This window comes from Bidens hawaiensis, unplaced genomic scaffold (assembly GCF_021521415.1).
Source record: "Bidens hawaiensis isolate Kalapana, Puna unplaced genomic scaffold, B.hawaiensis_p1.1 tig00052362_1, whole genome shotgun sequence".
NCBI lineage: Eukaryota > Viridiplantae > Streptophyta > Magnoliopsida > Asterales > Asteraceae > Bidens > Bidens hawaiensis.
Window position 1 is genome coordinate 4,246 of NW_027506219.1, and position 23,705 is coordinate 27,950.

At 36.0% G+C, this 23,705-nt stretch overlaps 2 protein-coding genes across 2 annotated transcripts; one reads left to right on the plus strand and one right to left on the minus strand.

The window, feature by feature from the left end:
- The first annotated feature begins 3,631 nt into the window (after nucleotides 1-3,631).
- On the plus strand, nucleotides 3,632-11,384 carry LOC143617134 (putative E3 ubiquitin ligase SUD1). Its single transcript, XM_077089788.1, has 9 exons — nucleotides 3,632-3,868; nucleotides 5,916-6,581; nucleotides 7,172-7,948; nucleotides 8,039-8,250; nucleotides 8,929-9,255; nucleotides 9,330-9,490; nucleotides 9,609-9,772; nucleotides 9,847-9,993; nucleotides 10,899-11,384. Exons 1-9 carry the CDS (start codon nucleotides 3,632-3,634, stop codon nucleotides 11,382-11,384), a joined length of 3,177 nt encoding a protein of 1,058 aa, XP_076945903.1.
- Nucleotides 11,385-13,955: 2,571 nt separating this feature from the next.
- Nucleotides 13,956-14,504, minus strand: LOC143617136 (uncharacterized). The gene has a single exon (XM_077089789.1). It carries the CDS (start codon nucleotides 14,502-14,504, stop codon nucleotides 13,956-13,958), a length of 549 nt encoding a protein of 182 aa, XP_076945904.1.
- Nucleotides 14,505-23,705: the final 9,201 nt, after the last annotated feature.

The following is a 23,705-nucleotide window of genomic DNA, read 5'->3' on the forward strand; positions in this document are numbered from 1 at the left end:
TTGTCTTTTGAAACTGTTAATATGTTTGATGATTACCATGTTTTGGCATGTTTGACTTTTTAGTCAAACTTGCAATACTTTCCCAAACATAATCTAGTATTTATGTTTTGGCGTGTTCTTGATTTGTATATCAAGGCTTTGACTCTAGATGTTGCATGCTAGTTTTTATGTAATGGATGTTATTTTATGGTTAAAGTATGGATGTTTTAGTATGTTTGTGATTATATGGTTGTTATTTACTGGTATGTTTAACTTTATAGACAAATATGAGTTTTCAGGTAATTGTCTTTTTAAAATCCAGATTTTGACATGTTGCATGTTTTAGTATCCATGTGATATGATGCTAACAGTAAATTATTAGGTAAACTTTTTCAGTAAACATCTTTAATTAAGAAGATAAGGTGTTAAACGATCTCTATTATTTGCTTAAAAAACGAAGAGCTGGTACATAAAATATTAAGTAAACTTTCTATATCCTAAATTAGTTGCGAGAAGCCATTGAATTATGCATTCTAGTGTCGGTACCTGACAAAAATGGTGGTCTTTGACCAACTCAGTTTTGACAAAGTCAATGTTTCATCTATAACCTATTGTTATAATGCATAAGGTAATAAACCAAACTTGTCGAATGGTAGCCAAAATAAGAAATTTCATTAATAGTGTCATCAACAAAATTTGCAACATAGTGCATTTAATTATATCCCATAGTTAAGAGTACAACATGAAAAACATAAAGCCAATGACCTTTAGAAGTTTTAGGTCATTTAAAAATCAAATACAACACAAAAAACATCCAACTTAAACCTGAATAAATCTTCAGCCTTTTGTTTTAAATTCCTTTAGCTTTTGCCATGGCTTCGTGATTATTCGCGGATATTAATAGACCAGGAATGATTTCTTGAGCTCTTTGGCACAATGGGGAATCAACCCAATCAACAAAACCACATCTTGATGCCTGGTAAGATTTTTAAGTAATTAGGTCAAAATAAACAAAATATAGTTTCAATATCAAAAAACTTACACTTGTGCAACAATAAAATCTTCTACCAGGATTGGCATCGGTCCAAGACGTGTGAATGGTTGTAACTGAACCACATGAGCAATACACCCTTCGATTGTTGGCTCGGCGACGAAGTGATTGTGTGTTAGAGAAGCTCGACATTATCTACTCAAATGTTGTTTATCTTGGGATAAAGAAGATGATACAGGAAACAAAAGAAATGAAAAAGGGGTCTGGGATTAAGGATTTAGGGTTGGTTGGGGTTTCTTTTGGGAGTACAATTACAAAACTGCCCCTCAAGATGATTAACATAACTAGGTAGATTTAACGGGGTTAGTTGGTTAGGATATAATTGAAAGAAAAATGAAACCACAGGGACGAAAAAAGACAATCAGAAACTATTGGATTAAAATCGCAAATTGGACAAACCACAGGGACGAAAACCGCAGTTTACTCTTTATATATATCTACATCCTTACATACAGTGGGTGTTTGGGATTCCTTATTTTACCTCCTTAATTCCTTATAACTTTTCATTAAGTTAACAAGTTACATAAGTGTAAGTTATTAAGTGTACTTTATTAACTTTTCCCTCTCACACCAAAAGCAATCCCAAACACTTTATTACTTTTTAAAAAGTTAATAAGTTATAAGTTGATGAATATAAGCAATCTCAAACACCCCCAAAATGCAAATATTTACATACATGCTATCTTGTTTGAATCACTAACTTGGGCATCAAAGGGTGTTCATGAATCTCTCTCTTCCTTCTAGCCACCTTCGTCCATATTTTTTTACAAGTTGTAACTTGGATATAAGTTTGGGAACGCCCGGTGCACTTCCATCTGACATCGAAGCCTTACACAAAGTTGGCTATATCAACAATCTCAGTTTTCACATACGTGTTAGCTGAATTATAAACCTCCTACATATGCTTAAATTTATTGAATAATAGGAAACCTAATAGACATACCAAAAACAAAACATGTAGCTAGGGGTGTAAATGAGTTGAGATGCTCGTGAGCTACTCGAGATTGGCTCGTGAAAAAGGTGATCAAGCCGAGCTTAAACGAGCCGGGGCCCAAGTAAGCTTGTTTAATAAACGAGTTCGACCCCGAGTTTCACTTATCGAGCCCGAGCCGGTTCACGAGCTAAACAGGCCGGGGCCCAAGTAAGCTTGTTTATTAAACGAGACTGAGCTTCATTATCGAACTCGAGCCAGTTCACGAGCCTAAACAACCTATAATTAATATAACTTTTATAATATATATTTACATATATTAACTAATGCAACTAAATAATATATATTATGTTATACATAAAATTATATTTGAAAATATAAAAATACTTATAAACATATAAAGGTTAATTAAGAAATAGTAATCAAAGGTTAATTAAGAAATAGTAATCAAGCTGAGCTTGATCCAAACTCGAGTTTTAGAAATAGAGATCAAAATGAGTCGAGCTTGAACTTAAACTCTGTATAAGTTTAATAAGCCGAGATCGAGCCTAGTTGTGCTCAGGCTCGGTGAAGAAACACCAATCTGATCCCCTTAACGGGTCCTGAATCCATAAGGTAGGATACAGGCAACAACCAACTACGATATGAGCACAACCTCCGGAAGTCCAATGACAGAAACCTGAAAACAAGCACCGTGAGCTCGTTACGGGAAGGACAAGATGGGAGGTCTTCCCGTAACCAACCTCCGGCGTGAGAATAAGTACAGTTATGATGGAGAGAAAGTACTTAAGTAATTTTAGTAGATAGTGAGGAGTGAATGGATACCTCATGCAGGTTGAGAGAGTATTTATAGCCGAAGGACGTGTGAATGTGATTGGGCCAGCATTCCCATTCTAGAAGATCTCTCGTAACCGTCTGGACACGTGTTCTTACGTGATAGGTTGAGCTATACGTACCATGTGCATGGGTATAACAACATGGACACGTGTCGCCCTATGATAGGACGAGTTAATCCCTAGCCATGTGCACGGTTATAACAACCTGGCCAGCTATCCTTAATTCATTGGTTGACGGGTCGCGTATTCTTCAAGTAACGATGTTGGTAAATCTTCTAGAAGGTAATTAGTTAATTACAACTATCTTGTGACATTGCCTTCCGGTCATCCTAGCGGGTGAATATGTTACCCTGCGGATGACTTTTGAGGGTGCCTGGATACTTCCGCGTATGGTTAGTTATGCGGGTGATCCATATGTCCCGCGGGTGACATATGAGGGATTTTCCTCTGACCAACGGGTGATACTTAAGAGTATTGCACCTGATCTACCATCAAGTCATATTATTATTATTATTATTATAAAACGGTCAAAACAAGTGACCCAATTGAAGAAAGTGGTAAATAAAGAAAAAGATAAGGTTGATTCTCATTAATAGTCCCTCCCAACCTGCAGACGCTTTGGCGTACGATCTCTCACTCTATTCCCACAACCAACCTTACCTCCCAATAAATTCATTCAAATCCCAACTCAACCGAAAACCGGATTCATTCAAAATCCCCAAATTTTAAGACTAATATTAATAATAATTAGGGCACGGAAACCCTAACACCATCATTCATCATACCATACCATACCATACCATACATACTCTCTCTCAATCCATCCATCCATCCATGGATACACACGACGGAATTGGACAGCCACCACCTCTGCCGTTTGGAAACGTGAATGTTAGGTATTATGTTGATGATGATGAGGATGAGGATGATGATGTCTGTCGGATCTGTCGGAACACCGGAGATGATGATAATCCGCTTCGCTATCCCTGTGCTTGCAGCGGGAGTATTAAGTTTGTGCATCAGGATTGTCTTCTTCAGTGGCTTAATCACAGCAACGCCCGTCAGTGCGAGGTACGCTTATTCTTTTATTATTCCTTCCACTTTCGGTTTCTTATTATTTGTATCTTTACCTGCTTGTTTTAGTTTACATGTCATTATGGCTGCTATCAAGTTAATATCGGTCCCTATGTGAAATATAGGTCTGAATATCCGATAATATTGACATAGATTTGACTGAAACATCACCGATTGTCCCGATATCAGTACCTTTCTTCTTATTGCTGCTATTACTGTTTTTAAGTCTTAGTCAATTCCTACTTGGTACAATTGTTAGTGGTTTGCAACTTGCAACTGCTTAATTTGTTAATGGTAGGAGAGTATACTGAATAGCTATATATACATATATAAGTTTTGCATGTTATTAAGTTACTGATATCCCACCGTGATAACCTATATCTCAATTCTCGGTCCTTGGCCGATTTCCGATTATCTACCACATTAATTGCATAGCGTGATTGTTGTTACTAGCTATTTTAAGCATATCTTGTGAGTCATGGAAAACTGGCAGCTTATCTCTGGTTTTGAAAGAAGTGTTAGGGTTTGCTAGTTGATTTTGCAGAAGACTTGGTGAAGTGCTGATAATATTAATTAGAAAAGTTGTTATTGTTGGTTCATTTATATTTGTGTTGTGTGGGTGAAGGTGAAGACATTAATGGCTGCTACATTAATTTCACCAGCCACCAACAAATTGACGTAAGATTGACTTTTGAGGCTCTATGCCTGGAGTAAAAGTGCACGTACTTTTTGTTACGTCTTCCCGTTGCTTTTATTGTCACGGTGAACTATAGCTTTGATTTAGTTGGTGTTTCAACATTCATTTCATATTTGGAAACACGTAGTGTGTCGGATGTAGCTAGGAATTTTACAGACCTGATAAACGCTTTTCTGTTAGTTCGGTTATCGGTCAATTTTGGTTCGATTACGTCGATTTTCGCTTCAGTTCGGTTAATAGTTCGCTTAATGCTCACACTTACTAGGAATTCTATAGGCCTAACATAAGTCCTGTCATTTGCCTTATTTAGGCTGTTACGTTGTTATTAGAAAGACCTCGCTTCTTGCGCCTAGGCTCGTTTTTCAGGCGAAGCCCAATATATGCGCTTCTAGTTCCTAGGCCCTTGCTTCTTGAAGTTGACGACACCTCTATTAATATTGATTACGGATCACAAACAATGATCATTTGAACCTTTACTATTTATTACTATTTGAACATTTTGTTATTCAAGTTTTGGAATTACATTTGAATCTTGACTCTTTTAGAACTTTGCATACTAATCAGATGATCATGATATTAAATGTTATACAATTGCTTTTGTTTATTTTATATGAAGAATAGTATTATTTTTCTAATACATAATATATATTTTATTATTTTTTTATTTAAGTGCGCCTTTCGCCTAAGCCGCAGGCGAGGCCTGTGTGCCTAGCGCCTCTGGTAACTATGGTTATTGTTAGATCATTTATGTTGTGTGGGTGAAGATATTAATGGCTGGGAACCCACTAACAAATTGATGTAAGATGACTTTTATGGCTCTATGCCTGGAATAGAAGTGCACATAAACTTTTTGTTACATCTTCCTGATGTTTTTATTGTCATGGTGAACTATAGATTTGGTTTAGGTGGTGTTTCGGCATTCGTTTTATATTTGGAAACAAGTAGAATGTGGGATGTAGCTAGGAAGTTTGCAGACTTGATATAAGTCCTGTCATTTGACATATTTAGGCTGTTATATATGCTTTTCTTTTCTGTATATCAATTGTACAGGATTCTTTTGTGTTATTTTTGTTACTTGTTATGATATTGTTGTCTTATGGTCAAGAATCAGAGGCAAGTTGTACTTTTTAGTCCTACACTCTACTTGCTAGGAACAACTTTCTTCAAAATTGGTTTGTTTTCCTACATCAGTAAACACAATATTTTGATTGGTGATATATTGTGGATACTATGAATAGGACCATTGACATCTCTAGCTTTTAGCTAATAAGTTATAAACACAGTCTATATAGAAGATTGCTAGTCGAGAATGTTGTCTTCACATTTGTTTGTGAACTTACATTTCAGGTGTGCAAGCACCCATTTTCATTCTCACCCGTGTATGCCGAAAACGCACCTGCAAGGCTTCCTTTTCAAGAATTTGTAGTCGGGATGGCAATGAAAGCATATCACGTGCTGCAATTCTTTCTACGACTCAGTTTTGTGCTTTCTGTATGGCTTTTAATTATACCATTTATAACCTTTTGGATATGGCGTTTCTCGTTCGTTAGGAATTACAGTGAAGCCCAGGGATTGTTCTTGAGCCATATTTCCACTACTGTTATTTTAACCGACTGCCTTCACGGGTTCTTACTCTCTGCCAGTATAGTGTTCATTTTTCTTGGGGCCACATCTTTAAGGGACTATTTTAGACATTTGAGAGAAATTGAGGGTGAAAGAGAAGCCGAAGGAGATAGAAATGGTGCTCGTGTTGCCAGAAGGCAACCTGTTCAAGCCAACAGGAATGATGAAGATGCTGGTGGGGCCCAAGGGATTGGTGGTGCAGGTCAGATGATTAGAAGAAATGCAGAAAATGTTGCAGCCAGATGGGAGATGCAAGCGGCTCGTCTTGAGGCACATGTGGAGCAGATGTTTGATGGTTTGGATGATGGAGATGGTGCGGAGGATGTTCCTTTCGATGAGCTAGTTGGCATGCAAGGCCCTGTTTTTCATTTGGTTGAAAATGCATTCACTGTGAGTAAATTTTTGGGTTCCTTTATGTGTAGGGTGAGTTACAGCTCGTGTATTTTGAACTTCAATAAATACAGAAAATGTCTGATATTCATATGTTGTCACTTTTTTTTCCTTACTACTAAATAACAAAATGTTATTTTTCTCATCTCGTGTAGCTCACGAGTGGCTTAGCTCGTTTAAACCCCTAAAATAACCAATTAATATTTTTGAAGTACAATAATAATAGTAAATGAGAAAAAAAAATAACTCAATTAAACAAACGGAAATGGATAAGTTATGAAATAAGTTATATTTTCATGATATACATAAGATTAGTAAATGAGACAAATAAATAATTCAATTAAACAAACGAAAATAAATAAGTTATGAAAGAGATTATATTTTTGTAAGATAAATTAGTTGATAGTTAATTAGTGTGACAACATATGAACGTCAGGAAGGTTTTTGTATTTAATTGAAGTTAAAAGACACGATCTGTATGGTAATTTTAAACATAAAGGATGAAAACTGTAATTTATCCTTTTTTTTTGGTCACTTATGATTTCATTTCAAGCCATGCATGCTGATTATATACACCTTTTCATCTACAGGTTCTTGCAAGCAACATGATATTTCTTGGGGTTGTAATCCTCGTACCATTCCACCTAGGACGATTTATACTATACCACTTATCATGGATTTTATCATCCGCAGCCATCCCTGTGTTAACAACCGGTGTTCCATTCAGTGAACATGCGCTTGCTTTAGCTAACATTACATTAAAGAACTCGCTGACCGCGGTCACAAATCTGACAACTGACACCAACTCAGATAACAATGTGATAGGCCATGTGGCAGAAATATTAAATGCAAATTCTACTGGACTTGCGGACTCATCAAACAATGTTACTATTCCCGTTTCATCAGATGTTATAAACGCGGTTGCAACAGGAGCATCACGGTTGTCAGATGTTACAACTCTTGCTGTTGGATACATTTTCATTTTTTCACTTGTTGCTTTCTACTTGGGAGCTATTGTGGTAATTAGGTACACGAAAGGAGAGCCGTTGAGTTTGACCATGGGACGGTTTTATGGTATTGTTTCTGTAGCCGGGACAATTCCTTCTCTGTTCAGACAGTTTGTTGCGGCTATGAAACATTTAATGACTATGATTAAGGTCGCATTCCTGTTAGTTATTGAGCTCGGGGTTTTCCCGCTCATGTGTGGATGGTGGTTAGATATTTGTACTTTAAGGATGTTTGGCAAATCTATGTCTCAAAGAGTTGATTTTTTCTCATCATCTCCATTAGCAAGCTCATTGATTCATTGGGTTGTCGGTATTGTCTACATGTTGCAAATATCCGTATTTGTTAGTCTCTTGCGTGGGGTATAGTCTTCCAACCTAGCCTTTCGATAAATCATGTTTAACGTTTCAATCTCGAATTCTGTTTGATAAGTTGTTTCTTATAATTTGCAGGTATTGCGTAATGGAGTTCTTTATTTTCTAAGAGATCCAGCTGATCCGAATTACAATCCGTTCCGGGATCTAATTGATGATCCTGTGCATAAACATGCGCGTAGAGTTTTATTATCGGTTACTGTTTATGGAAGCTTAATTGTAATGCTTGTGTTTTTGCCTGTTAAGCTTGCCATGCGAATGACTCCGTCTGTTTTCCCTCTTGATATAACGTAAGCATTTTATTTATTTTAAAGTTCTATTGCATATAGGCTTGTAAACAAATCAAGCGAACATGAAGATAGCATGTTTATGTTTGTTCGTTTAACTTTAATCGAACAAATGATCGAAAACGAACAGGGTTTTCTTGTTCATGTTTGTTCGTTAAGAAAATGAACATGTTCATTTATGTTCGTTTATTCAACTCTAACCTAACAAACTTTTGAACACGAACAATTATACAAACAGGGGTTTCTTGCTTGTGTGTCGTTCGTTAATAAAATCAGCCTGTTTGTGTATGTTTAGGCTCGTTCATGAACAGTATAAGCGAATGCTTCACGAACTAACATAACTGATCTTAGATGAACAAACACAATGTGTTGGGCCTAAAGGATTATTAAACTAGACCAAGTTATCATGGGTCGAAAAGTTTTATATGAATATATTAAAGAACGTAAGCAAACGAACTTTGGCAAACGTTAACTAACGAACATAAACAAATTTAGATGAGCGAATGAGGCTGTGCTTATGCTCTTTAGTTTAATTAGATGAACAAAGTTTTATTCATGTTTGTTCGTAAATTAGACAAACGAACTTTCCGATAAATGGTTCACTGAACGCTTGGTTCATTTACAGGCCTAATTGTGTTAATATTTTTACTCACAATCACGAGTCTCACCCTGTCTTTGCAGGGTATCTGATCCATTTACCGAGATCCCTGCTAACATGCTCCTCTTTCAAATATGCATCCCGTTTGCTATCGAGCACTTTAAGCTAAAGTCAACAATCAAGTCAGTTCTTCGCTACTGGTTCACTGCAGCTGGCTGGGCTCTTGGTTTAACCGATTTCCTATTACCTAATCCCGAATATGATAATGGTCAACAAAATGGTCAACCGGGTGGTCAAGATAGACCCGTGGTTGGATATTTAGCTCCAGAAGATGTAAACAGAGCCAGGCTGGCAGCAACTGATGCTAATATTGCAGAAGAAGCCGATGGTGATGAACGATCTGATTCAGAGTAAGTTATTGCATTATATAATTAAATTATTTTTCAAATTATCATAGTTTATGTGATTTTTTTTTAATTATTAGGAGATATGGATTTGTGCTGTGTATTGTGTTGCTTTTGCTGGTGGCTTGGATGACACTGCTAATTTTCAATTCTGCTGTAATTGTGGGGCCCGTTTTCCTTGGACGAGTGTTGTTTAACTCAGTTCCTCTTCTTCCAATAACACATGGCATAAAATGCAACGGTACGTTTATTTAACAACATTTATTTAAAAAGTGTTTAACTTGGATTTGTGCTGTTTACTCCCTGTTTCATGTTTGAGAAACATATGCTGACACAACATTTATTTAACAATTTTGTAGACATGTACGCTTTCTTTATTGGAAGTTATGTCATCTGGACTATACTAGCAGGTGTAAGATATTCAGTTGAACAAATTAAAACAACAAGAGCAACCGTTTTATTACGTCATATCATGAACTGGTGTTCCATTGTTGTTAAAAGTTCGTTATTATTGTCTATTTGGGTAAGCCACATTTGCCGTTGTCTCTTTTTCTCATGCTTAACTATGTGTAATAATTAATGTTATGCTTTTTGCAGATTTTTATAATCCCAGTGATGATTGGTCTACTGTTTGAGCTTTTGGTGATTGTACCAATGCGGGTGCCGGTGGATGAAAGCCCAGTTTTTCTCTTGTATCAGGATTGGGCTCTTGGACTTATCTTTCTGAAGATATGGACTCGACTGGTGAGTTAACATGGTTTTATTAACTTAGCAACATGGATTTCATCAATATCAATGCACACAATACACAAGTTATTATTTTTGGTATATGCATTATCAGTTCCAAAAGATTATTTGTCTTCTAACTGAATTATGTTTACCCGAGCCTGAGCTCGATCCCGAGTGTCTGACTAAAGCTAGGCTCGTCTCGAGCTGTATGTTTAAATCTTGATTTCGGGCTGCGAGTTAATCAACAAGCTTGACCTCGGCTCGTTTATTCTTCATTAATTAATAATAATATATTTTCTTTTTTATAAAAACTATCTATAATGATAATGGTAGTATTATTCATTATGTAGTTATATTTTATATCGTCTAAGTACTATTATATTCATACGAGCAATATGGGTTTAGTTCGAAAGTCGCTAAAAGTGTATGCTTAATGTATACAACTTCCTAAGTTTTCTTATGGGCAATTATCATGAAGAACCAACGTATTAAAGTTCATCTACATGTTAAATATGAACACAATTGTGAAATTGTTTTTAAAACAGCTTGGAACCGGGACATCCAAATTGTTTTGAAAACAACCAGGATAAAAAGGAACATAAGCCACGTAAGAAAAAAAATAAAGAACGCGCTAGAAAACCAACAAGAAATATTGGTTCGGAATGTTTTAAAAAATTCACTATTTTTTAACACGTAGAGGAACTTTAATGTGAAAAAATTTGTTAAACGACATTTGTGAGAAAAGTAGAAAGTATATTGTTTTTTTATGATGATTGCCGCTGTTTTAATAAAATATATTTATATATTATTGTTATAATAAAGGTCTCATATCTTACACAATGATTATATGTATAAGAAATAAAATTTTGCATAAAAGGTGTTTGCATAATATAGTTCTCTCATCTCCTTCTCCCGAACAGGTAATGATGGATCATGTGTTGCCTCTAGCGGACGACACCTGGCGGGTAAAATTTGAGCGGGTGAGAGACAACGGGTTCTCAAGACTGCAAGGGTTTTGGGTGTTACGTGAGATTGTAGTCCCCATCGTCATGAAGCTTCTAACTGCTTTGTGTATCCCTTACGTGTTAGCTAGAGGGGTATTTCCAGTATTTGGGTACCCGCTAGTGGTTAATTCGGCTGTTTACCGGTTCTCATGGCTAGGGTGCCTTGGTTTCAGTTTGTTATGCTTTTGTGCTAAGAGGTTTCATGTGTGGTTCACTAACCTTCACAACTCAATAAGAGATGACCGGTATTTGATTGGTAGGAAACTTCATAACTTTGGGGAAGATGAACAAGAGATCCCTCAAGCGGGTCCTGTTGTGAATATGGGCTCCTTCCTGAGAGATAATGTTGGTGATGCTGATTTAGGGTTGAGGCATAGGCATAATGTTCCAGTGGAGGGCTGAGAGAGAGAGAGAGAGAGAGAGAGAGAGTGGAAGGTAAGTAATAAATTTGTGATTTGTGTTTTTGTTTAGTTTTGTCAATATGGGCTCCTTCCTGGTATATTAGGTTTTTTTTTTGAAAATTGACTTTCATTAAAAACAAACACAAACAACGACTATCACCAAGACGGAGAAAGACGCTGAAATCCAAAAACCAAAAACAACAATCACGTTACATCAAATAAACACCATCTTTTCCAATCCACTACCCCAAACTTAGATCTCTTTTTGTACCAAAGAAAACCCAAAGATTTTATATCCGCAACCATTTCTACCACCTTAGTGTTCTTGCCTGAAAAAATCTTTTCATTCCTAGCCCGCCAAATCCTCCAACAAGTAATGATGACAATGCCATGAATAATCAATCTCTTGTTCCCCGTCGCACCACTAACCTTATGCACTTCCACCAAATCATTGACATGGAAAACAAAAGATCTAGGGATGTTGCACCATGAACCAATCGCATTCCAAACGGCCATAGAAATGAAACACCCGGTTAACAAGTGCTCGAGCGATTCCTCATTACTCTCACATAAAGCGCAACTATGATCATCACAATGTAAATGACGTCTAGCTAAAGCCTCCCTGGTTGGAAGACTATCCAGAACGGCTCTCCACATAAAAATATTACATTTTTTCGGGACCCAATCGCTCCATTGAAAACCGAAACTCCCAGCATCCACAACGGACCGCACCATCCATCTTTTAATCGACGAAACCTCGAACTCTTTGCAGCTACCAACCCCCCAAGACCAAGAATCTTCACGGTCAACCATCTCTACCCCTTGAAGGAGATCTTCACTAGGCACCATGTCAGCAAAACTGAATTCGCTAAAGCCCCTTTTAAATCAATCAATCGTAGTGATTTTAACTAATTGTATTTATTACACAATCATATTTTTTATTTACTCAATATTTAATTATTCAGTAACATAATAATTTAAATAATAAAACCACACTAGTAAAATACTAAAACAAAAGTTTCAAGCACAAAGGAATAAAAAAACGATACTTGAAATAAGAAAAAAAAAACGATGGATACATGAATAAAGAACTACTTTTTCTGGAAAAAAAATACTAAAACATTTAAAAAGTGATTACTAGTTGGCACACTATTTGTCATAGACTTTGTTCTTCCTTTGCTCGAATATAGCCCGATCTTCATGTGATAAATGAGATAAGTCTTGCTTTATCTCGGGATTCATTGTAGTCGAGATCTATGATGAGGATTGGGCTTAGCCTTTGCTAAATTATTTCTTCCAATCGGGCGAACCAGGTTGATCAAAATCATATTCGTTGGTGGTGTCGTACGTTTAAATTTATTTGGGCATGAGCTGAGCTCGCTTCATTGTTGCTCGATGATGTTTTCGATTGTTAATGAGGTTAACCACATGGACTAGTTGCCCTTTGAAAATATATTTGTAGGAAAAAAGGTTTTTATTGCATTAGCAGTTAGAAGGATGTGGTAAATTCAATGGTCATAAATAATTAACTTGTACCCAGTATCCGATTAATTATTATTAACTTGTTGCAATTGCTTTTAGAAACAAAAAGGAAATAACGGACAAAATCTATAGCTCCAATTTCACCATCCATTAGTGTAATGATTTTAGCTAGAATGTTCCAAGCCATGTCAGACGTTTTTAACGCCTCAAATTGGCACCATTACGTCCGGTCTAATCAAATATTAAATGGTATTGGTAATAAAGAAGATGAGAGCTTTTTGGTAAACTTGAAACCTTCCAATGGAATGTTTTTTTAATTCCATCCATTCCATTCCATTCCATTCCATTCCATAGTTGGAAGGAAGGTTAAAATCCATTGAATGTATGAATGAATTAATTAATTCCAAATGCAAATCTATTTTTACCAACCAAACATGATTCCAATTCCCTCTTCAATTCTTGCTTATTCTGCCAACCAAAATCAACCGACTGGGTTGATTTATATGGAGATTTTTGGTTGAACTATCCAACTACGGTTTTGAAAAATGACAAATCAAATCAACTTTAATTGGTTGATTGGATTGGATTGGATTGGATTGACGAACAATGTAAAAATGGTAAGCGTTTGACTATGAATATATAGTTACATAGTTTTGTCTATTATAGAAATAAATGATGACTCTAAATTGTATTAATGATTACAGTGGTTACAAGAAAAGGAAATTTGGACTAGTTAAACGTCACATATGAAAAAAAAAAAAAACAAATTACATAGATGAAAAGTCCTGGATGTTACATCTCCAACCATCTATGTAAACAAACCCAAGCGTTCAAGCACAAACAAGCAATCCAATCTTCAATTATTTGGTCTACGACAAAAGGGTGCTTTGCATCCAGTGGGTCATGAAACTAGTTTGGAAGATAACTGATGAGTACGTTTATATCCCAAAACAATGAAATAAAAACACATAGACTTGTATTATTAACTTAAAAAGGATCTTATTCTACGATTTAAAAAAGTTTTACATATATCATAATTAGGAAATTCATTTATTTATTTCATAACATACAGCAAGCAGCAATATTAGTTTTAGCCTTGTATTTCTTCTGAAACAATCTTCTCATATTTAGCCTTGTATTCTGTCCATAGCTGATCAACGGGCTTTCCCGTTAAATCTTGAAAGAAGGAAACATCGTACTTGTACCTCATCATATTGTTCAGCTTGGCCACAAAATCTGGAACAAGCCCATCACAATACTCGAGAAAGCGGGCCATGAAATCATACCCCTGGTCCCATTTGTCCCCAGAACCCGGTGCCGCAAAGCCCGGTGGGTAATAATTTGCTTTCAAGATGGTATAATCCGCGATCCCTTCGGTCAATGCCCCGGGGGTCTTACCCTCCCCATTCCATTGGAAAATATGTGTCCTCTCAAGGGACGTGAATTCCCACTTCAAGTCCATCGGCCCCGGGTAATCCCGTAAATAGATGGCACTCACGTTGACATTGTTTCCCCAAGTGAATGCTTCGGCTCCATCGAAGACCACGATGTAAGCTTCTACGGTATCTACAGGTTTCCGGTCGGCTAGTGTGTGTTGTTTGAAAACGGTGGACCATATGTAGTTTGTGATCTCATGCATTATCTGTTTGGTGTACGGAATCCCACCAATGACTTTCTCGAATTTGATGCCACCGCCATGATTAGGGGCGTCGTTAATCACTACGTAATTCGGCTCGGATGAGATTCTATTGAAAGATAATGAGAGTTAGGATGGCGATACGCATGAAAAAAGAACGGGGAGCCATGGGTAAACCAGCTGCTCAAGGTGCATGGACTATGAATCATACACACACATATATATAGATACACAAATATATACTGTAATAGTTATGTTATTAATTAGCCATAAGTTGAAAGTTAATTATGTAAACGTATTAAATGTTTCCCAATCGTATATAAATCTAAAGTAATAACTGAAAGAGTAAAAGTTTTGGATGATTTTATTTACCAATGATACATCGTTTTGTACCACTAACTGAGCATTACAATCAATGAGTATCGCACGAATCAAGGAGTAATAAACTCTATACATAAATAAAATTAACAACCTTGATTTGAATTTTGAAACTATTATGGTGGTCTATTAGTAATAGATATATTAAACTTTTCAAAGAGTTAATGTCCATTTTCGTCCTTGTGGTTTGCTACTTTCGCCACTTCAGTCCAAAGTTTGAAATTTTGTCAATTTAGTCCTTATAGTTTTAAACATTAGCCAATTACGTCCTCTAGTCTAACGGCATCCAACTATGCCGTTAGTTTAAGGGGTATTTTTGTCTTTCTTCTATTTATGTTTAGTTAATGGCCAGTTTCGTCTCTGTGGTTTGATACTTTTGCTACTTCAGTCCAAAATTTGAAAATTTTTCAATTTTATGTTTAATTTATTCAGCTTTTTTTTCTTTTTTTTTGTCTATAGCCTTTAAGAGCATAAGCCAAGCCCAAAACCGTCAAGCATCGACCAAAACAGGTTTACGTTTACTCTGTCGATAACAATAATCATACCCCCCTCGTATTTAGTTTCTAGACATTTTCTAAACTCTCCCTCATGGTGGAATTCATTGGTAAAGTGGTCAAGGTAATTCCCTAAAACCGTACTATACCGATAAAACTAAAATCGTTTCTTTGGTTAATGCATAATAGTTACGGTTTAGAGATTAACATATTGTAGCAAACATCCTGGTCGAAATCACATCAGGAGGTCAAATATCCCGCATTTCCATGTTTGCTCAAGAAATCGATACACTAGATCGCATGTGTGTTCTTCAAATCGTGGTGTTGTTCTTGAATTCTTCATATCGACTACAATTCTAGGGTTGAATCCGACGAATTCAAGAACAATACCACGATTTGAAGAACACACATGCGATTTAGTGCAATAATTTCTTGAGCAAACATGGAAATACGGGATATTCGACCTCCTGATGTTGATTTCCACCCAAATGTTTGCTACGATACGTTAATCTCTAAACCCTAACTATTATGCATTAATCAGAGAAACGATTTTGGTTTTTTCGATATAGTTCGGTTTTAGGGAATTACCCTGACCACTTTACCAAATTACCAATGAATTCCATCATGGACTGAAGTAGCAAAAACAAAAAAACAAAAACAAAAAAAAACTGAATAAATTAAACATAAAATTGACAAATTTCAAACTTTGGACTGAAGTAGCAAAAGTATCAAACTACAGGGACGAAACTGACCATTAACTAAATATAAATAGGAGAAAGACAATAATACCCCTAAATCTAGCGGCATAGTTGGATGCCGTTAGACGGGGGGACGTAATTGGCTAATGTTTAAAACTATAAGGACTAAATTGACAAAATTTCAAACTTTGGACTGAAGTGGCGAAAGTAGCAAATCACAGGGACGAAAATGGCTATTAACTCCTTTTTCAAATTGATTAATATTGAATTTGAAGTTAATACTTTCGAAACGTTTGAGATCGTAACTTAAATAGTTATTTTTCTTCAGTATTGAAAATGTTTTCTTAGTCATCAATATTTCCAACATTCAAATTAATATTTACAGTTAATTTGAATATTAATCAACTTGAAAAGTTGTCTTAATATTTCCAGAAACTTGTGTTTACCAATATGCTCGGTTGTTGTCTTTACCAATAAATTACCACATGATTTAAGAAAGGAGAAAGGGAATTATATATATATATATTAAAAGAGAACTATGTTAACCAAAATCGTGCATTGTATGTTGTACATCTGGTTTTTTTTTTATTATACTTGACGCTTTACATGTTGTACCATTGGCTCAGTTTATTGTACGTGTGAGCTTCATGCTCTTTACCCTCTGCTGTATCTTCTTTTCACTTTTGTCTTCTCCATAGATGATATATGATAATGGTCTCTCTCTCTCTATGTCCATCTCTTCCATTTTGGAATGCGGCGGTGACAGAGGTAAGATGGTGATGTTTTACCACCTTCAAGTCTGTAGTCTGTACATTTGAAGGTATTAATTTCTTTGTTGTTGTTTGCTCTATAGGCCTTTGTCATGCCTCTTGGGTTGTCATTTTACTTTTTGACATTGTTATTGTCTGTTGGTATGGAATGTTTGGGTTTCATTAGTCTGATTTGGTGTTTACCTGCTGTTAGATGTCGAAATATAGTGTAATTTGTAATGTTTAGCGATGCATGCCTTTTGGTTAGAGTTCATTGATTGGTTACTGCATTATTTAAAAAAAATGGATTCTTTTATGAGGTTTTGATGTTTAAAGCAGTTTAAACATGACTTTTGTGAGTTGGGAATCAAAGAATTAAATTCAACGCAGATATTTGGTGGAATCTTTGGAGGTCAAAACTCTATATGAGAAACGATTCTATGTTTTACCAATTGTCATCTTGGTTTCTTCAATCAAATGTTTTTTAGTTATTTATTTGCCTTTTATTTTTTATATTGGCAAGTACATTTTGGAGAGTAAGGAACTTGAGTTATACATTTATTGTTGATTGTTAGTCATGACTTGGGTTTACTTAAAATACATTTGGCTCAAAGTCAAACTTTCCAACTCTTTATACGGTACGGCTGGTACTATTAGACAAACAAACGGGCCACCCGATTTCACCGAATGCTTCAAAAGCGAACACGACTCTCTAATTAAGGTATGAAATGAAATGACTCAAATGAGATTATTTTCGTTATAGTGGAGATTTTTAGATTTTTATGGCTTGAATGGTGTTCAAGGTTGTGATTGGATCCGTTTACTTTGTGGCGTTTATGTGTCTGCTGCCGAAGTATGACTGGTTTTTCCCTTTTTAATAGTATTTCCACACTATGTTTCCAGCTATGTAGACATTAACTTGATGGTGGATCCGTAGCTCGAAAAAGTTGGTAGTTAAAACCCTAACATTTTTGGGTCGATAAAGGCTATGATGAAGAACTTGGCTTCATCTGAGCCTCCGAGGCTGTCTCGATTCACTTTTTCTTTGTGCTTAGTTCAAGGAATTTTTTAGTCAAAACTCAATTTCGTTGAAACTGGTGTCGCTTTGTTGAGGGCTATGATGATGATCTGTTATTTGGCGAGGCAACTGATGTTGCAGCCATAGCAGAGATCTGAGCAACGAGTATTCGCTTGAATGTTATGTCTGAATGTTATGTCTGGGTTGTGATGACGGATGACAGTCCACTATTTGAAATGGCAGATATCTGAGCCTCAAAAGAGTTTTTCCTTCGTCACCTACGCATGGGTTTAGAAGTGTGGTTTTCATTTACTTATGCAGAAATCGTTATGGTGCTTTGTGTGTTTACCTGAGCTTTGTTCAGTTGAGAATAGTACTGCTCGCAAGCTGCTCGATGTTCTGATGCTTATTAACTATTACAAATTAGGATTAGAAGTTAGAACTGTAGCTTCCATGCCAAATTTAGATTTTAGTTCATTTAGAAGGCCAGTAGTAACACATTTATTTTGACTATGATCCATTCATTCATCTTTTGATCCTAGAGAATACAAAATTAAGAAATTTAATGACAATTGACATGATGTGATGTGGGTCATGGTTTAGTTACTTAAGAAAATGAGATTGTCGTTATCCACACATTATGTAGATACATGTAACAAAAGAGGTATACAAAATGTAAGCACAATGTAGCAGAACCTATTATATTAATTGTGCTTGACTGCATGAACAAGCACATAGTAATGAGCCTCGATTCAAAATTTAGGCGTTTGGGGCTGCTTGCTAAAACTATTTATCTACTTATCGTGTGTTCATACATACATTAGCTGATTTGAGATCCATATAGAAAATGCAGAAGGTTACTCCTTGAATTTTTGTTGTATTTTTTACTCCTTTTTTTCTTATATACAACTAAATATTCTTCAAATGCAATACGTTATTTGAGACTTCTCTATATGGTAATATAGATTATTTGCATTTTCATATTTCTATTTTGCATTGAACAAAGGCTTTGGATTGGTAACATACCATGTGTAAGTATATGTGTGTAAGTCAATTGTGTTATGTTACCTCTGTGTAGAATTAATTTACCTGTTTGTTGTAGTGTTGTTATTATAATGATTGTCTTTTATAGAGCAATAATTTAAAGCATCGTCTTTTGTTGTATCTAATGATTTTTTTTTAAAGGTCAGCAACGAAGGATTATGGTTTTCCCAGCAACAATGATGGTGCTTCGCAACTCTAGGAAGCAACTCTAGGCTGAACTTCTAAACTTCTTTACAAAATTAAACTTACGCCTGCAATATTATATATGTAACATTATAACTTATAATGCAATGCCTATGCCGATACATTATCCTCAAACCTCAATGTAACTCGGGGGTAGTTTTAGCAGCTTTGATTAGCAAATCAATCAACGCACAACGCGGTTATAAAGCACCACTCATGTCATAATAACTTTAAGCTAAAATACAAACTAGAAATTAAATATACATTAACATTATTAAGGAACTTATCCGGCTAAAACTAAGATCAACTAGAACAAGAAGATGAATAATAAACTCAACGTAACTACTTAAACAACACCGCTACTAAGATAAACAACCCCGCCGCGTTCTACTAAGATAAACAACCCTGCCGCGGGGTCTAATAACTAGTTACCAATAAATTACCACTTGAATTCGGCGTTGTCATGCGTATAAACTTATACGCAAAACTTATCAAAACTACGTAGTTTTAACTAAAAATGCTCAAAATTTAATTTTCCCCCTAATCCCTACCATCTATATCCATCATCTATCTCCCTCCCACCCACACTCCCCCAAGGCTTAAGGCTTGAATCTGAGATTTTTTAAGTATTTTAGTTTTTTGTTCAGTTATGGTAATTGATTGTTAGCAATCAATAAATTAAAAATTGATTTGTATCCTTCCTAATTATTTTATCATATACTTTCCAATTGAATATGCAATATGAACTTTTTTGTTTAAGCAATTCAATAAAAATTAGATTGTTCATTCGTCTGTAGTTGATTATCAATTCCACTTTGTGGTTTATTAATATTTTAATATTAATAATGAGTTTTACATCAACTGAATATTAATATTCAAACATTTGTGGATACAACACACAGAGTTCACATATTTTGAAACAAATCTAATGGATGCTATAGCATATTATTGACAGTGGATGGGAGGAAGATCATGTTGTTGTGATATAGAAGATCGATGGTAGAGATTGGGAGGGCGGGATTTAAATTTTGAGTATTTTTAATCAAAACTAGTTAGTTTTGATGAGTTTTGCGTCCAAACTTACACGAATGACAACACCGTATCCATTTTCCCCTTTAGAAAGTTAGATAATTACATACGTTCGAGTTTACACTTTTAAGGTACGGGTGACTTATATGTTATTTTATTTTATCGAATACAAAATTGTTACCTTAACATACAGAGAACCTATAACTGTTAATTTTATTGTATAGGTGACATATTTGTTAATTATACAATACGAATCGTTTATTGATTGATATGAACCATTAATCTTTGGTATGATTTTGATTTCTTATAAATTGATATGATACATTTTTTTTACCCTACTATGATGAATAGTTTTACTTTTGGATTTCATTATATATTTGACATGTTTTGATTGTTTTGCCAGTTTTGTTAACCCTTTCTACAATTCAACATATCAGCAAGATATTTGAACTATAAATTTCAAAAAAACTTCAGGAGCATGCTACTATTTTAGTGTATATACCATTGAGAAATGGTTAGTGTTTCTACAAATAAAAAAGAGTCCGAAGCATGTGATCACAATAACCGAAATATATATTATTATTTGTGTTGTCATCGCTACGCAATGGTATTATAAAGCTCGTCGCGATATGCGAAGGCTAATAATATCCAGAAATTTTGGCGATTGCCGTGCTATGCGACGGGTATTTATTTAACCCATCGCGCTATGCGAAGTGTAGGTTAAGTAATCATGACACGTTGCATGCCACGTTTCATAACCACATGGCATAGCTAGGGTGACTCGGAAAGCATGTAAGGCTGTCGCGATATGCGACGCCTTACTCTTAAGGTCATGGCCATACACGACGACCTAAAATCAGCTATAAAGGGAGACGATCAGTGTGTTCCATGGATTTCATCAATGCCAATGTACACAATACAAGTTATTATTTTTGGTATATGCATATATAGTTTCAAAAGATTGTTCGTCTTGTAACTGATTTATGATTACCCGGGCCTGAGCTGATCTCGAGTGCCTGACTAAAGATGGGCTCGTCTCAAGTTGTATTTTTAAATCCTGATCTCGGGTTGCGAGTTATTTCACAAGCTTGACATCAGTCGTTTATTCTTTATTATTTAATTATAATTCATTATCTTTTTAATAAAAACTATCTATAATGACGATATTTATTAATATACTAGTTTTTATCCCCCGTATTACGGGGGTTGTTTTATATTATTTGTTCTAATATTTATTTATTTTTTTATTTATATATTTTTATTGTATGAAAGTTAATAATACACTTATGGTTTGATAATAAATTGTTTGACAAATAATTGAGATGTTATAACTCGGTTTAAAAACTATATGGTTTTGATGAGACCCAAGACCCGTTTATTTCTTTTACTAGAAAGTTGGTTTTTTAATTATAAATAATATATATGAATGTTAATAATATACTTATGGTTTGATGAGACCTAAGACCCGTTTATTTTTTTACTACCAAATTGGTTTTTTAATTTAAATAATATATATATATATCTTTTTTAAAATAAATAAGATATTAATTTTTACTATATCCTATTTTATAGGATTTTTACATCAATAATTTGGCGAGAATAATTTTTTATTTATGGAGATGTTATAACCCGTTTAAGGAATATCTGGGTTTAGTAAGACTCATACCCATGAATTCGGGTCAAATGTATGAGAAGCCTCCATTTAAAAATCAAGCAAATTTGGTGACTCCAAAAAAAGAGGGAGCGACCACATCGCGCCACATAGGATTTTTATGTTTTCATTTATATATATTATAGATGTTATTTTGTTTTTATTAAAAATATATGTATGTAGTTATATTTTATATCATGTAAATACTATTATATTCATACGAGCAATAAGGGTTTAGGTCGAAAGTTGCTAAAAGTGTATGCTTAATGTATACAACTTCCCAAATTTTCTTATGGGCGAATATTGAAGAAACGTGGATCTACTCACTGGTAGCAGATCTACTTTCCTCGGGTGTGATTATACTATTTCACCGATGGTTCTTCTGGATCTGTGTTCTTCCACCTACAAAATGAACAGCGCCGTTACTTACCCCTCAGAAAGGGACAGAGGGGTCCTCTTTGGGGTAACCCTCCGGCGTGAGAATCAGTATATTTGTGGAGAAGATAATAATGTGTGTAAGGGAATCTCAAGAGTATTGCTGAATAGCTCAATACCCTCTGATTGTGAGACTGTCTTTGTATGTAACTGACTGTGAGTGAATGTAATTCAATATGATTGAATGTGATATCACTGCTTGTAACTGTCAATGATTGAGAATGAATGTGTCATCAAAGTGGAGTTGATGCTGTATTTATAGTGCTAGGGTTACCACCGGTTGGGCTCAACCTCGTTGGCTTCCTCCAATCGCACTGCGCCACGTGTCCTCTGGGACACCTGGCGCTTTCTCGTTGGTTGTAATCACGTGGCAACACATGTGTCATGCTGAGTTGTCGACCTTTCATTTGGCAGCTGTCAACATCAGCATATTCTTACTCCTTAAAAAGATGCCTTCTGGAAGGTTGTCTGACGTGCACAATCAAGGTTGCCCTAATCCTGATTTGGATAAGGACGAGGTTGATTATGCGCACGTGTGATATGCGCCCATCCTGAGGATGCGCGAGGTCTTCTCTTTATTCTCACGCGCAGATATTTCATGCGCAGATGTGATATGCACGAGCATGTGATATGCGCCGCGCGCTGATGCGCTGCGCGCATATGTGATGCGCGAGCATATGTGTGCCTGGGCAGATGTGATATGCACGAGCATGTGATATGCGCCGCGCGCTGATGCGCCGCGCGCATATGTGATGCGCGAGCATATGTGTGCCTGGGCATATGATGCCTGAGCATGTTTTGTATGCGCCATGCGCATAGGTTTTGGCTTTGTGCCTTCATAATGTCTTTATCTTGTGGGTTGACCCGCCTTGCTCGGTGTTGAGGCGGGTACATACCTCTTCAAGCCCCCCCAGTCTAATGTGTGTCTTATCTCGCGCGAGCGCGGTAAGATGGATATTAGACTCACTGATTTTTGTCTTTTAATGGGGTTTTGTCGTTTTCCTGGTTTTTTTCCATGATTGCGCGAAGTTCTATCCATTTGGTTGAAACGAAGGGTCCAAGCACGTGGTTGGTTGGTGGTGACGTGCGCCGTAAACGTGTCAGACGTTTCGTGTGCTCGAGGTGCTACAGTTGCCTTTCATGTCCCCTCACACAGCTGTCTTGAACACGTGTCGCGCTCGCATTGGTTAGCACCTGCGAGTGGGGGCGCGTCTCTGTTCCGTGGCAGGTCGGTTACATTTTTATGTCCCCTCAACAGTGTTAGGGACACGTGCCGCGCCCTCGTTGGCTTACACTTGCGAGTGGGGGCGCGTGAAATCCCATCAGTTACCACTTTTCTCTCTCTTGGGCCTATAAAAGCAGGCCCTTAGGAAATTTTTATCTTCATCTTCATTGTTTCAAATTTTCGATTTTCTGCCTTTCACGTTCTGATTTGAGTGTATTCATCTTTTCGATTTTTCGATTATCTGCTGCTGCAGTTGTATGTCTGATAGTTCAGACTCGTCTAGCCCCTCAATCACCTCTG

Excerpts from the sequence above, each read along its gene's own strand:
- LOC143617134 (XM_077089788.1), top strand. The coding sequence starts at position 3,632 with ATGGATACACACGACGGAATTGGACAGCCACCACCTCTGCCGTTTGGA. Across the intron at positions 9,773-9,846 it reads CGTTATTATTGTCTATTTGG|ATTTTTATAATCCCAGTGAT; the intron begins GTAAGCCACATT and ends TGCTTTTTGCAG. Across the intron at positions 9,994-10,898 it reads TGAAGATATGGACTCGACTG|GTAATGATGGATCATGTGTT; the intron begins GTGAGTTAACAT and ends TCTCCCGAACAG.
- LOC143617136 (XM_077089789.1), bottom strand. The coding sequence starts at position 14,504 with ATGCATGAGATCACAAACTACATATGGTCCACCGTTTTCAAACAACAC.